Source organism: Artibeus jamaicensis, unplaced genomic scaffold (assembly GCF_021234435.1).
Source record: "Artibeus jamaicensis isolate MK-2021 breed Jamaican fruit bat unplaced genomic scaffold, CSHL_Jam_final contig_233, whole genome shotgun sequence".
Taxonomy (NCBI): Eukaryota; Metazoa; Chordata; class Mammalia; order Chiroptera; family Phyllostomidae; genus Artibeus; species Artibeus jamaicensis.
Window position 1 is genome coordinate 64386244 of NW_026521486.1, and position 13322 is coordinate 64399565.

General features: G+C 39.2%; 1 protein-coding gene across 2 annotated transcripts in view; it reads left to right on the plus strand.

Moving 5' to 3' along the window:
- The first annotated feature begins 10379 nt into the window (after nt 1–10379).
- Nucleotides 10380–13322, plus strand: part of NUP107 (nucleoporin 107) — a 42682-nt gene continuing 39739 nt past the window's right edge. The window contains exons 1-3 of one of the 2 annotated variants that reach the window (XM_037136725.2): nt 10380–10484; nt 12090–12181; nt 12686–12772. In XM_037136725.2, the coding sequence (XP_036992620.2) occupies nt 10477–10484; nt 12090–12181; nt 12686–12772 (187 nt within the window). In that variant the 5' untranslated portion in view covers nt 10380–10476. Of the gene's footprint in view, nt 10485–12089; nt 12182–12685; nt 12774–13322 lie in introns of those variants that run through there. The other variant, XM_037136727.2, reaches the window with a different exon arrangement.

Below are 13322 nucleotides of genomic sequence, written 5' to 3' on the forward strand. Positions count from 1 at the left end.
CTCAAGACTATTTAGTGACACTACATAAGCAAAAGCAGAAATAGGATAAATGACCATCAATAAAGAATGATTGCATAAATTATGATTCATAGAACATTATGCAGCCATTAAAGACGACTTTCATGTTGCCCTGGCGGGGTGGCTCAGTTGGTAGGAGCATGGTCTCACACACAAAAGGTTGCCGGTTGATTACCAGTCAGGGCACATACCTAGGTTGCAGGGTCCATCCCTAGAAGGGGTACAAATGGGAGGCAATCAGTTGATGTTTCTCTCTCTGTATATATATAGATAGATCTCCCATTCTCTCTAAAATCAATAACAACATATCCTCAGGTGAAATTTTTTAAAAATTACTTTGATGTTTAATTATTGACTTACAGCAGTGATTTTCAACTTTTTAACCTAATGGCACACATAAACTAATTATGAAAATTCTGCAGCACACCAAAAATATATTTTATGGCTATATGCCAAAAATGGGTATAATTTTGAGTGATTTTAATAATAATAATTACCTATCCTTTTTGCTCCAAAGTGACTTTTTGAAAAAATCAGTTACTGCCTGGCTGGTGTGGCTCAGTCGGTTGGGCATCATCCTACAAAGCATAACGTTGCCAGTTCAATTCCCCATCAGGACACATGCCTGGGTTGTGGGGTTGGTCCCTTGTTGGGCACGTACAAGAAGCAACCTAACGCTGTTTCTCACATCAGTGTTTCTCTGTCTCTCCCTCCCTTCCCCCTCTCTAAAAATAAATTAAAATCTTTTTAAAAATCAGGTGTGTATACTTGTATAGAGGGATTTCTGGTACCAAGACTAACCAATTAGATGCAACCTTATTATGTGAGGCGACCAATAAGATGCAGCTATTTTTATGACATATATATTTGTGTTTCAAGACTGGTCATTCACACCAGACTGCTACTGTGTTGAGTGTTGTCATTTTTTTATTTGACAATCTAAGTGAAAAGAGGTCAGTGCCCCTGACTAAATAGTCCAATATTGCATGTTTTCTTAAAAATATATCTCAATGGGCCCTGGCTGGTGTAGCTCAGTGGATTGAGCATGGGCCTGCAAAACAAAGGATCACTGGTTCGATTCCCAGTCAGGGCACATGCCAGCGTTGCGGGCCAGGTCCCCAGTAGTGGGGTGCACACACTGGTGATTCTCTCCCTCTCTTTCTCCTTCCTTTCCCCTTTCTCTAAAAAATAAATAAATAAAATCTCTCAAAAAAAGAGATATATTTCATTGGCCCTTGCTGGTGTGGCTCAGTGAGTACTAGCCTATGAACTAAAAAGCCGCAGTTCCATTCCCATCAGGGCACATGCCTGGGTTGTGGGCCAAGTCCCCAGTTGGGGGTGTGTGAGAGGCAGTCAATCGATGTTTCTGTCCCTTTCTTTCTCCCTCCCTTTCCCTCAGCCTAAAAATATATTATTGTATTGATTATGCTATTACAGTTTTTCCAATTTTTCCCCCTTTGCACCCCTCTACCTGGTACCCTCCTTCCCACCAGCAATCGCCTCCCCCTCAGTTTATATCCGTGGGTCATGCATGTAAGTTCTTTGGCTTCTCCATTTTCTATACTATTCTTAACACCCCCCTGTCTATTTCATACCTATCAATTATGCTTACTCCCTGAACCTTCACCCCATTCTCCCCATTTCCCCTCCCAGCTGATAACCCTCCACATGATCTCTGTATCTATGATTCTATTCCTATTCTGCTTATTGGCTTAGTTTGTTCTTTTAGTTTCAGTGTTTGATCATTGGAATTTGTTGCCATTTTAATGTTCATAGTTTTGATTTTCTTTTTCTTAAGTCCCTTGAGCATCATATGTAATAATGGCTTGGTGGTGATGAACTCCTTTAGCTTTACCTTGCCTGAAAACAATTTATCTGCCCTCCCATTCTAAATGATAGCTTTGCTGAATAGAGTAATCTAGGTTGTAGTTCCTTGCTTTTCATCACTTTGAATATTTCTTGCCAGTCCCTGCTCACCTGTAAAGTTTCTTTTGAGCATCCTGGCTCGTATAGCTCAGTGGATTGAGCACAGGCCTGCTAACCAAAGCATTGGCAGTTCAATTCCCAGTCAGGGCAATTGCCCAGTCAGGGCAAGCCAGGTTCCCAGTAGGGGTTGCTCAAGAGGCAACCATACATTGATGTTTCACTCCCCCTCTTTCTCTCTCCCTTCCCCTCTCTCTAAAAATAAATAAAATCCTATTTTAAAAGTTTGTTTTGAGAAATCAGCTAATTGTCTTATGTGAACTCCTGTGTAGGTAACTATCTGCTTTTCTCTTGCTATATTTAAGATTCTCTCTTTATCTTTAACCTTTGGCATTTTAATTACAATGTGTCTTGGTGTGGTCCTCTCTGGGTCCAGCTTGTCTCTGTGCTTCTTGAACTTCCATGTTTGTTTCCTTTGCCAATTAGGGAAGTTTTCTTTTACTGTTTTTTCAAATAAGTTTTCAATTTCTTGCTCTTCCTCTTTTCCTTCTGGCATCTCTAAGATTCAGATGTTCATACATTTGGTGATACCCCAGAGGCTTTCTATACTATCTTCTTTTTTTCCCCTTTTTCTTGCTATTCTAGTTGAATGCTTCTTTCTTCTTAATGTTCCAAATTGTTAATTTGAATCCCAGCTTCCTCCCCTTCACTATTGGTTCCCTGTAGATTTTTCTTTATTTCACTTAATATAACCTTTATTTCTTCCTTTACATTGTTGCTGTAGTCAGTGAGTTCTTTGAGCATCTTGATCACTAGTGTTTTGAACTCTGCAGGTGATAGGTTGAAGATAGGTTATCTCCATTTATTTAGTTCTTTTTCTGGGGCTTTATTCTGTTCTTTCCTTTGGGCCTCATTTCTTTGTCTCTTCAATTTGGCAGCCTCTCTGTGCTTGTTTCTGTGTATTAGATAGACCTGCTTTGACTCCCTGTCTTAGGAAGGTGGCCTGTTGTAGAAAAGGCGCCTGTAAATTGTGTGCAGTGGAGCTGTAGGTAATTACCAGGGAGGGGCAACCTGCTTCACCACTTTGTGTGTGGGGAGGCCTTGGAGAGGGGCAGTGCTGTTACCTGGCTTCTGGAGGTTTGCCTGGCACTTGCCCTGTTTCCAGTCACTTCATCCACTCTCCATATGTGTTGGGCACCCTTCCAGCTGTTGCCCTGGTGCTGAATCCCCGAGTGAGTGGGTTTGCATATGTTCTAAGACCATGTGAGCCATTTAAGTGGAGTCTTCTGAAAATCCAGCAGTTTATTCCTGTACCCCAACACCCACTCTTTTTTATAGCCACATGTTACAGGGATTTATGTTCCTGGTGCTGGAACCCTGTGCTGTGTGGTCTGGCCTGGGGCTGGGATTGCTCACTCCCAAGGTATTCCAATTTTTATCCACCACACATGAATGTGGGGGACCATCTAATCTGCTGCCACTGCCTCTCTCACCACACTGCATCTCCTCGCCTCTCTGCCTGTCTCCTTGCCTGCGCCCCTACGACCCACCTGGATGGACGTGGCTTCTTTAAATCCTTGGTTGTCGGACTTCCATACAGTTTGATTTTCTGACAGTTATGGGTATTATTTGTTTTGAGGTTTCATTGTAATTCGCTCTGTGGTTACGTGAGGAGGTGAAGTATGTTTACCTACGCCTCCATGTTGACCAGAAGTCAGGTATTGCATGTTTTAAAAATTCTTGCAGCACACTGGTGAAAATCACTGACTTGGATTTCTATGAAGTATTGAAAGTGAACAAAGTAAAATACAGAGAAGAATTGTGTTGTGTGTGTGTGTGTGTATTATATAAACCTGGGAAAGAACTGAAGGATACATACATATCAATTTGTTAATATGGTCATAAAGGATGGTGGGGTGAGGAATTTAGGGAGATTTTAGTAGGTGGGAGAAGAAAAGCAAAAATACAGGGATTGGGAGGAAGAACAGGAGCAAAACGTATAGAGAATCTTCATTGTCAGGAGCAACTAAATATAAATATTAAAAGCTATATTATTATATATACATACAATGTTATTGTATATAAAATATAAATGTAAACATGGGAGGTAATGTACAATTATAAAAATTACTGTGCCAACAGTAGTAATGTGGATGACTTTTGAATCATTTTTCCCTAACATTGTTATCTTTATGTAAAAATAAATTTAACAAAATTTAAGCCATTATCATTGTAACTTCATACTTAAATCAGAAAAAAGAAATCATCATTGAAAAAGCCAAAAGAGTATAGCTGTCTTTTATTTACGTCTTTACTCTTTTTTTTTTTTTTGTCCTCACCCTAGGACATTTTTTTTTGTTGCTTTTAGAGAGAGGAAGAGAGAGAAAGAAACATCGATGTGAGAGAGAAACATCAATCGGTTGCCTCCCATACGTTCCCAGACCAGGGATCGAACCTGCAACCTAGATATGTGCCCTGACCAGAAATCATATCCAAAACCCTTCAGTTATTGGATGGTGCTCCAACTGAGCCACACCAGCCAGAGCTAGCTTTCTTTTATTACCTGAAATGCAACCTTTTTACACAGCTATAAAACTTCAGTTGATCTTGTGAAGGACAAAGATGCAGAAAGACTCCCCTAGGATGGCAGGCCAGTTTCCTAAAGATGAAGCTCAATCATTTAGAAATTGCAAATAGGAAGCCAGGATGGATTTTGAAGCACATATTTACCTAATTCCCCTTTGCCGCACAGACTCAAGCTTCCAGACAAGTTTCAAGGGCAATGTTCAAGACAGACACAGCTTTTTCTTGGCATTATATTGCACTGCCAATACTTACATTCTATGATTTTATGCTTTAAATGTACTTCTATTTATAGAATCTGCATAGTTTGCTCTTACATGTCAATAGCTTTATAGTTCAATATAAACATACTCAAAGTATTTTAAAAGTGAGTTTCTGCTCTTGATTTATAAAATAAATATACTTTATTTTTCATCATTAAAATACCACCTTGAAAATTCTGTTGTTAAAAAATAGATTCATAGCATCATGCATGCTGTATCCTCTTAAGGATACATTTTTATCGATGCTCTAAGGCAGGGGTGTCGCATTCATTTTCACCAGGGCCCACATCAGGCTGGTGGGTGCCTTCAAAAGGACCAAATGTAGCCCTGGCTGGTGTGGCTCAGTGGACTGAGTGTCAGCCTGAGAATCAGGGGGTCACTGGTTCAATTCCCTGTCAGGGCACATTCCTGGGTTTCGGGCTGGGTTCCCAGTGTGGGGTGCCTGAGAGGCAACCACACATTGATATTTCTCTCCCTTTCTCCCTCCCTTCCCCTCTGTCTAAATATAAATAAATAAAATCTTTTTTTAAAAAGGGCGGAATGTAATTTTAGGACTGTATACATGTAAACTACTCCTTAACAGTTAAGTGAGAGCTCGGCACTGCCACCAGGTAGAAACCAGGTGCTGGGCCGGATAAAACAAGGTGGAGGGCCGGATTCAGCTTGCGGGCCTTGAGTCTGCCACCTGTCCTCTAATGAGAAGATATTTACTTAGAGACAAAGAAAACTGTATGTATGTGCTAATTATCCATTCAGATTTTTTACATTGCTTCTCAAAATGCTATCATTTAGTCAGATAAGGATGTGTGTTTGTTTCCCTTTGTTCTTTCTCCCTCCCTGCCTCCTTCTGCCTCTCTCAGTACGCAAGCAGCACGTGCCTCCCATCTGCAGCCACGCCCTGAGGTCTGGACATGACACGCATTAGGTGAAGTGGATTGAAGAGTGAATGTCTTCATCTGTATTCGCAGCACCACAGAAGCCACCCTTCTGGATTCCTGTCCGAACCTCAGAAAAGAGGAGAAAACCCCCACTAAGTGTGAGTTGAATTTCCTGCCTTCAACCCACCAAACCATGCAGGATGAGGACTCAGTCAGAATGATGACTACATAAAAAAATTAACGTGACTTTTCTTACCCAGCCAGATTTATGCGGTGAGGTTCATGCTAGCTCCCTTCTTTTCATGATAAAATCTAAACAGTATAAATCGTGCTATTTAGAGAAAACAGAACAAAACAAGAGACCTAATAAATCATTTTTCAGAAATGCAAATGTGTGTTTGATCTACAGGATTTCTATGCCAGGCAGAGAAATATGTGAAACAGCAAAGGTAAAATGCACAAGCTGCAATAATAGTTTTGTGGTTTAGCTGGAGAGTGTGTTATACCAACAGCAAATAATGATTTTAGTTTTACAATTGCCCCCAAGATCATTTCCACTATTGATGAGGCCTAAGATGTCTGTAAAGAGAGTCATTGAATTAATTTATTTGTCTGGCAAATTTTTTTGTCAGCAGATTCCTCACTACCTTGAAAATGTCATTAACTACTCCTCTGTGCTGAGATACTAGAAGCACAAACCACAATGAAACCTATATTGAGCTCTTACTTAAGTTAGACTTCTATGAAGCAATAATATCCTTGTGACTTCATGTTAAAAATCTTCTACATATCAATGTTTAATCACAATCCAGCAATAAAAGAGTAACTTGGAATTATAGTTTTACATTTCACCATTTTATTTTCCTCTTCAAATTGATCACAAGAAATCAAAAGGAGAAAGAAGCTATAATATAAATTATTTGAGGTTTTTTCCTGTTGTTAAGATCCACCAGGTTAAGATGACAAAGAAACCTTTTAAAGTAGTAGAGAGTACTTGAAGTATCTGTATATGATAGAATATAAAATAAACATAAATTCAATCTGATAATACAAATGTAGATACTCTTTCTAGAATATTTTTTGAAAAATTAAATGCACTTGTGCTGATTGGAAATAACCTACTCCTTCAAGAAAAATTTGAGCATCCGCCAAGTGACAAAAGGTAGAGATGGAAAACACAGATGTGGTCCCTGCCTTCTTGCAGCTGAACGAAAGAGCAAACGCACTGAATACTTCCTACATGTGGTGCATTATAACGACAGTCAGTGTTTACTGAGTGATTATTATATACCAAACACTGTTCAAAGTGATTTTCATATATTACTTCACTTAATCCTCACAATAAATCTATGAAGTAGGTACTATTATTTCTGTTATACAAAAGTAAAGTAATTTGTCCAACGTTCCACTGAGTGAGTGTGGGAACCAGAGAGTTTTTGTGTCTGTACCACCTTTCAAATTGCTGCATAAATATTATTTAATTGCCCGTACAAACTTTTTGAAGACAATACTCTTATTATCTCTGTTTTGCAGAAGAGGGAACAAATGCGGAGAGCTGAAATAACTCACCCAGTGCGAACTGACCAATATCCTACCCACTGTACTACGCTACAGTGCTTTACTGGGAAGATAGACAACCAAGTGTCAACCAGGCTCCACATTTAACTTTGACCCCATTTGACCCTGGAGTAGGCATTTTTCTTCAAACCAGACCCCCACCACCACCCCTCCCTCTCATCCACCTACCTCACAAAAAAAGTCCTATCTAAAAAGACAATGTACTCAATCAACAGCTTCCTTCTATTATCATCACAACTACATTCTTTCCTAGAATCATGTGTCTCATTGAGTCCTTCCATTAGCCTTTTTTCTATACATGAAGTCCAAGTAAAATATCCAAACCTTAGAGGGCACACAAAGTTTATACTCCACACTTAAATATTTTTCTTCCTCCCTGATTCATACACTTCTTCTTCTTGAAATTTAACCTTCTTTTTTCTATCATTTTGCTGCCTGATCTGGATTAAATCCAAATCTTCCAGATTCCCCCTAAAATATATTTAAAGCTCTGTTTTGCTTCACATCACTGATGCTTAACTACTTTGAAATATCACGGGCCCTAGCTGGTGTGGCTCAGTGAATTGAGTGCTGGCCTATGAGTCTAAAGGTCACTGGTTGAACTCACAGTCAGGGCACATGCCTGGGCTGCAAGCCAGGTCCCCAGTTTCAAGTGTGCAAGAGGCAATTGATCTATGTATCTATCTCTCACATATAGATGTTTCTCTCCCTTTCTCCCTCCCTTCCCCTCTCTCTAAAGATAAACTAAAAATAAATCTTAAAAAAAGAAATATCACTGCTACTTATGCATAACTGTGTCAGAATTTTATTCCCATTACCAAGATCTGATACATCTTGAACAGAAACCAAATTAAATAAAAAATAATTTGGGGATAATTTTGTATTATATATGCCATCTATGTGACTAGTGTGTGTGTGTATATATATCTATACAGTTTATTTATAAAAATATATTTATATATGTATAGCATATATGACTAAAATATACTCATATGACTAAAACATTGCCTTGTATAACAATGTGAATGTAGTTAATGCCACTGAACTGCACACTTAAAAAATGGCTAAAAAGGTAAGTTTTATGTTATGTACATGTTACCACAGTTTTTTTTTTTTAAATAAAAGAGCCCTGGCTGATGTGGCTCAGTGGATTGAGTACCTGCCTGTGAACCAAAGGGTCACCAGATGGATTCCCAGTCAGGGCACATGCCCGGGTTGCAGGCCAGGTCCCCAGTAGGGGGCGCACAAGAGGCAACCATACATTGATGTTTCTCTCCCTCCCTTTCCAATCTCTAATAAATAAATAAATAAATAAATAAATAAAATCTTAAAAACAATTTTAAGAATGTAATAGCCAAATTTTATTTGATAATTACAGTAGTGACTTAAATATTCATGTATTTAATGTTATAAGTCAATTATGTTTGAATAGGTAAGCTTACATTATTTTTTCATTAGTAAATTTCCTTTCTCCCCACAATCTTATGATCTAGTACTTTTGTTACACCCAAAAAAGAAACTGAGGCACACCTTGCACCGAAAGTCACATAGCTAGTAAGTAGTGGAGCTAGGTTTTGACCCCAGGTAATTCAGCCCTCAAGTCTGAGCCTTAGACCCCTTGTCTCTATTGCTTTTTTCAAATTTTATTTTATATTTTTAAGAATTTATTTATTTATTTTTAGAGAGGGAAGGGAGGGAAAAAGAGAAGATAAACAATGATATAGGAAAGAAGCATGATGGGTTGCCTGGCCACGACCCAGGCATATGCCCTGACTGGGAATCAAACTAGTGACCTTTTGGTTCACAGATGATGCCCAACCCATGGAGCCAGTGCTTTTTTCCCAAGCTTTTTCTCCAGCTTCTTAACAATTCTGTAAGTTCCTGATAGGTTTCTAGTAAAATCCCTGTCACTGAATCTAAAAACCCTAAAAATAAAGCTACAATGTATACAATATGCACCACACAAGGAGTTACTCCAGGTACTTGTAAAGAAATCCAATGAATATTTTTTGAAATATTTTAGTGTAGTGTAATGTTTACACCTACCAGTTGAATGTATCAAAAATGAACCCCAAGGCACTTCTCAGCAAGTGTTCTCTCTTTGCATATGAACTGAACATAAGGCCACTCCTTCGCCTAAAACCCCTCTTCCTTTTTATTGTGTGTCTTATGGCCAATCACTTCAAGTACATTATACGGATAAAACGCATGGCAAGAACCTGAATCACTGGTTCACGCTTTGAATAAACGTGCCATGGCACTGACAAAAGTCATTAGGATCACAATTCACTTTCCATAGAGAACAAGTGCACTTTTGTACAGGAAAATTAGGAGATAAGAAGAATGACAGAGCACCAGGGTGGGACTGCTCAAGCAGGTTATTAAAAAAGAAAGATCACCACTTTGATGACAACTATGCCGTAGTGTCCTCTGGCATCTCGTTTTTAATCTTCACAAGAACTCTAAGGTAAAGGCATTATCTCCTTTCCACAGATGAGAAATCTGAGGTTTGGGGATTCCGAGCCTACAAGGAGACCAAAGCCTTGTTGTCTCAGCAGGGAAAAAAATACGAAAAAGCCTTCCCAGGAACAGTTTCCCAGGATTAGAGCAGAATGTAAATGCCTACGACAAAACTCCGACTGATTCCCTCCAGGCCAGAATATAGTACATTTTGTCTATATGGCCCTTTGAAATACAGGGCAATACCATCACCTTTTACGCTTTTTAAGGCACGTGATGCTTTTCTCCTTATTAGGGAAATATACCAAGTAAGGAACAAATAGCCGTTATGGAAAACAATTTCAAAAACTGCAGGCTCGTTCTCACGTGGAATACTAGGAAATGACTTCACATTTTTTCGAAACTACCAGTATACGTAAGTTTCGCAGTAGGAAGACCAGGCGCCTGTACCATACCCACAAATGCCAGTCAGACAAAGTGGCAAACACGCGTGAAGGATAAGCCCTACCAGGCCCCACCCCCTGGGAGGTGCTAGCCCCGCGGAGTCCCCACCTAGCACACCTTCGCGCTTGCGCAGATCAGACCTCCGACTGTAAGCGGAAGTTGTCGCCTAGCTACTTAGAATAGTTATTCCTCCGCAGCTCCCACTTTTCCCCACGGCGGCCTCGCGAGAAGACTTCCGGGTCAAAGGGTTTGCTTCCGGAGAGCGGGAAGGCTAAAACGAGGTAACTGATACGAAATTAACAAGATTCTCGGTGGAGAAGGCTGTGGCCATGGACAGGTCAGTTCTGGTGGTGACTGCTGAGCTCGGACACTTGTCCCTCCTACTTGGCAGACTGAAGCAAGGGGAACTCAACTCCCAGAGGAAGCTAAGGAGGGCGTGGGTGTGGATGCTTAGGACTTGTCCACGGCTGGGAGGCTCTGCAGCTGCTGGAAGAAAGACCGCTTGGGTGGGAGAGGGATGCAGAAAGACCGTTTCCTGCATTCCCACGGCGGCTCTGATCTATCGAGCCTTCGAGGAACATTTTTCGCTGCTGCGGTGGGCGGGGTAGGAAGCGGCGAGGCTTGTGAGATTTTGAATGACCTGACGGAGATCACAAAGCCAATCGATAACGGAACTAGAAATCTCATCCTAGACTTTCTGATTACAAGTTCCATTGACTTTTCCTATGACCCTAACGCTGTGGTAGCCGTCTGCGACAAAGATGAGTTATTCAAGTTTCTCGGCCTTGGGGAATTTGTTGTGTAGTGGAGGAAACGTACAGGTAGTTTTGTACAGCTCTATGGGAAAAGAAATCAAGCAATTAAGTCCCCCTGCCACAGGGAGGTATCGGGAAGACCTCTCAATGGAGGTAACTTTCTAGTCGGTCTTTGAATAAAACTAATATCCAAGATTGAATGCCTTAAACACTTTAAAAATATTATTAGCTAATTTAATTTTCGTAACAGTCCTGTAAGGAGAGGTGTTATGGTTGTCTTGTCATAGATAACACTGGGACTAAAAGAGGTTAAGGAACTTGGTCAAAGTTAGGGAGCTAATAAATAGAAGAACCAAGTAGCCAACCTGGATCTGTGTGTCTCCAGACTCTGGAAGGCTAGCTGAAGAGTTAGTGTTCACCAGGTGCACCAAGGGGTCAAATGTTCCCTGGAAAACACGTGTAGAGCTGGATATGAAAGTGTGTGCTTTGCGTAGATAAATGGTTGCGTGTATATGTTTGTATGGAAGAGATGTTTGTGGCTATAAACCTGAACTGGTAAGTTGGAGTCAGATTGTAGAAACCATGGTAGGAAATTTGGACCTGATTCTGTAAGTGGAGGAAAAGCACATTAGATTATTCTCTTAAAGTACAGGTCTCTTAATTCACACAATTTATTTGACCTTAAGCTGAGAATGACAGATGATCTGGAACATTGTGACTACAATAGTGCTGAGACAGGAGACACCCTTAGTGTACTAGAATTCCTCTTTACTTAGCCTCCCCTCTCACTATGCTTAGAAGTATTTTGGAGACTACAGAAAATCCTTTTAAGAGATAGCTCTTGCAATTTTAGGGAATTCCTTAATGTAACAGAGGAAAAGTTTACCTTCATGAAGCAATTATCTAATATAGATTCCAAGTGTTGCCATAATTGCAAAGGGGAAAAATAAACTGAGTGCTAGAAAGTCAAAGAAGTCTTTGTGCAGGTAATATTTAAGCAGGACTTTGAGGGATAAGCAAGATTTGGAACTGAAAGGATACTGTCAACAATAAGAGCAAAGATGTGACTACTGAAATGACATAGACCTGGACTGACTCAGGGTCCTTTGCTCCAGTCATGACTATAAAGTTCTTTGCAAATGCTACATTCTTGTTTCACTCACATGAGCTTGGTTATGCTATTTTAGGAGCGGTTTTGGAGAGATGTCATCCCCTGTGATCCGGGAGGCAGAGGTGACTCGGACTGCACGGAAACAGAGTGCTCAAAAAAGAGTTTTAAATATCCTTTGCATTTTAAGCATCATTATAAAAAATCGCAGCATGTTTGAAATAAGGAGTACAGAATTTTCTTTTTATGAGAGGTATTAAACATTAGATGTAATAATAAAATGCTGCAGAAATTAATTTTTTTGACTCCTCAGATATATTACTTGGTAACTAGCCTGAAATTCAATGAGATTAAAATTTATATCTTCCTAAAAAGTTAGGATATTCCATTACTACTAACTACCATATTGTGGTTAGCTTCTGCTGAGATTAGATAGCCTTTATTAATTTGAAATGTGCCTAAGAACTCATAGTTCAGTGGGTAGTAATCTGAGACTGATATCTGAGAACTTAAATGGTAGAAAGACTTATTCACTCTTCGCATAGAAAAAGTGATAGACATAAAATACCTTGTCCTTGAAAAACATATTCACATATTTTGTATAGTGTAAGTATAGTTAATGCTAACATTAATGGTGTCTTTTCTATATGGAAAACTTTTCTTAACTTCCTGCAGTTCGGGCATCCCAAGATGAAATTTTTGCTAATACCACACCAAGAAATCAGGTTACCCCTCGAACTCCCAGCTCATTTCGGCCGCCTTGTAAGATTTTTTTGCTTTCAAAGCATTTATTATTAGTAGTAGTAGTTAATACTTACAATACACATAATAAATAATATTTGGGTACAATATCAATAATTAAGAACAAATAAAATGGTTGCAGTTGCTATTTGTTGAACTCTGTACTTTATGTAAATAATACAATAATTATGATGTAGATATTATCTCTGTTTTACCAAAACTGAAAGTGAAACTTGGAGAAGTTAGTTAATGCTGATAACATAGCCAAGTAAGTATGTAAGTCATGAAACCAAAATTCAAATAATGATCAGCTTACTCCAAAGCCCATTCCCTCTACACTATACTGCCTCCTCAATGTGTTATTTTATAAAATTAAAATATCAACAATCCATTGACTCATTAGTGTTCTTTTTTACTGCTCAGTTATGTTATAAGGAAAGCATCTCTATTTACAATAAAATTTTTCTTGATGGGCTTAAAAGTACCAAAATAAGTTAAAATATTCTTATTGTGGAACTGTTAATATGTAAAGTATTTATTTGGTTATAGTCAAAGTAATTGAAAACTGAAG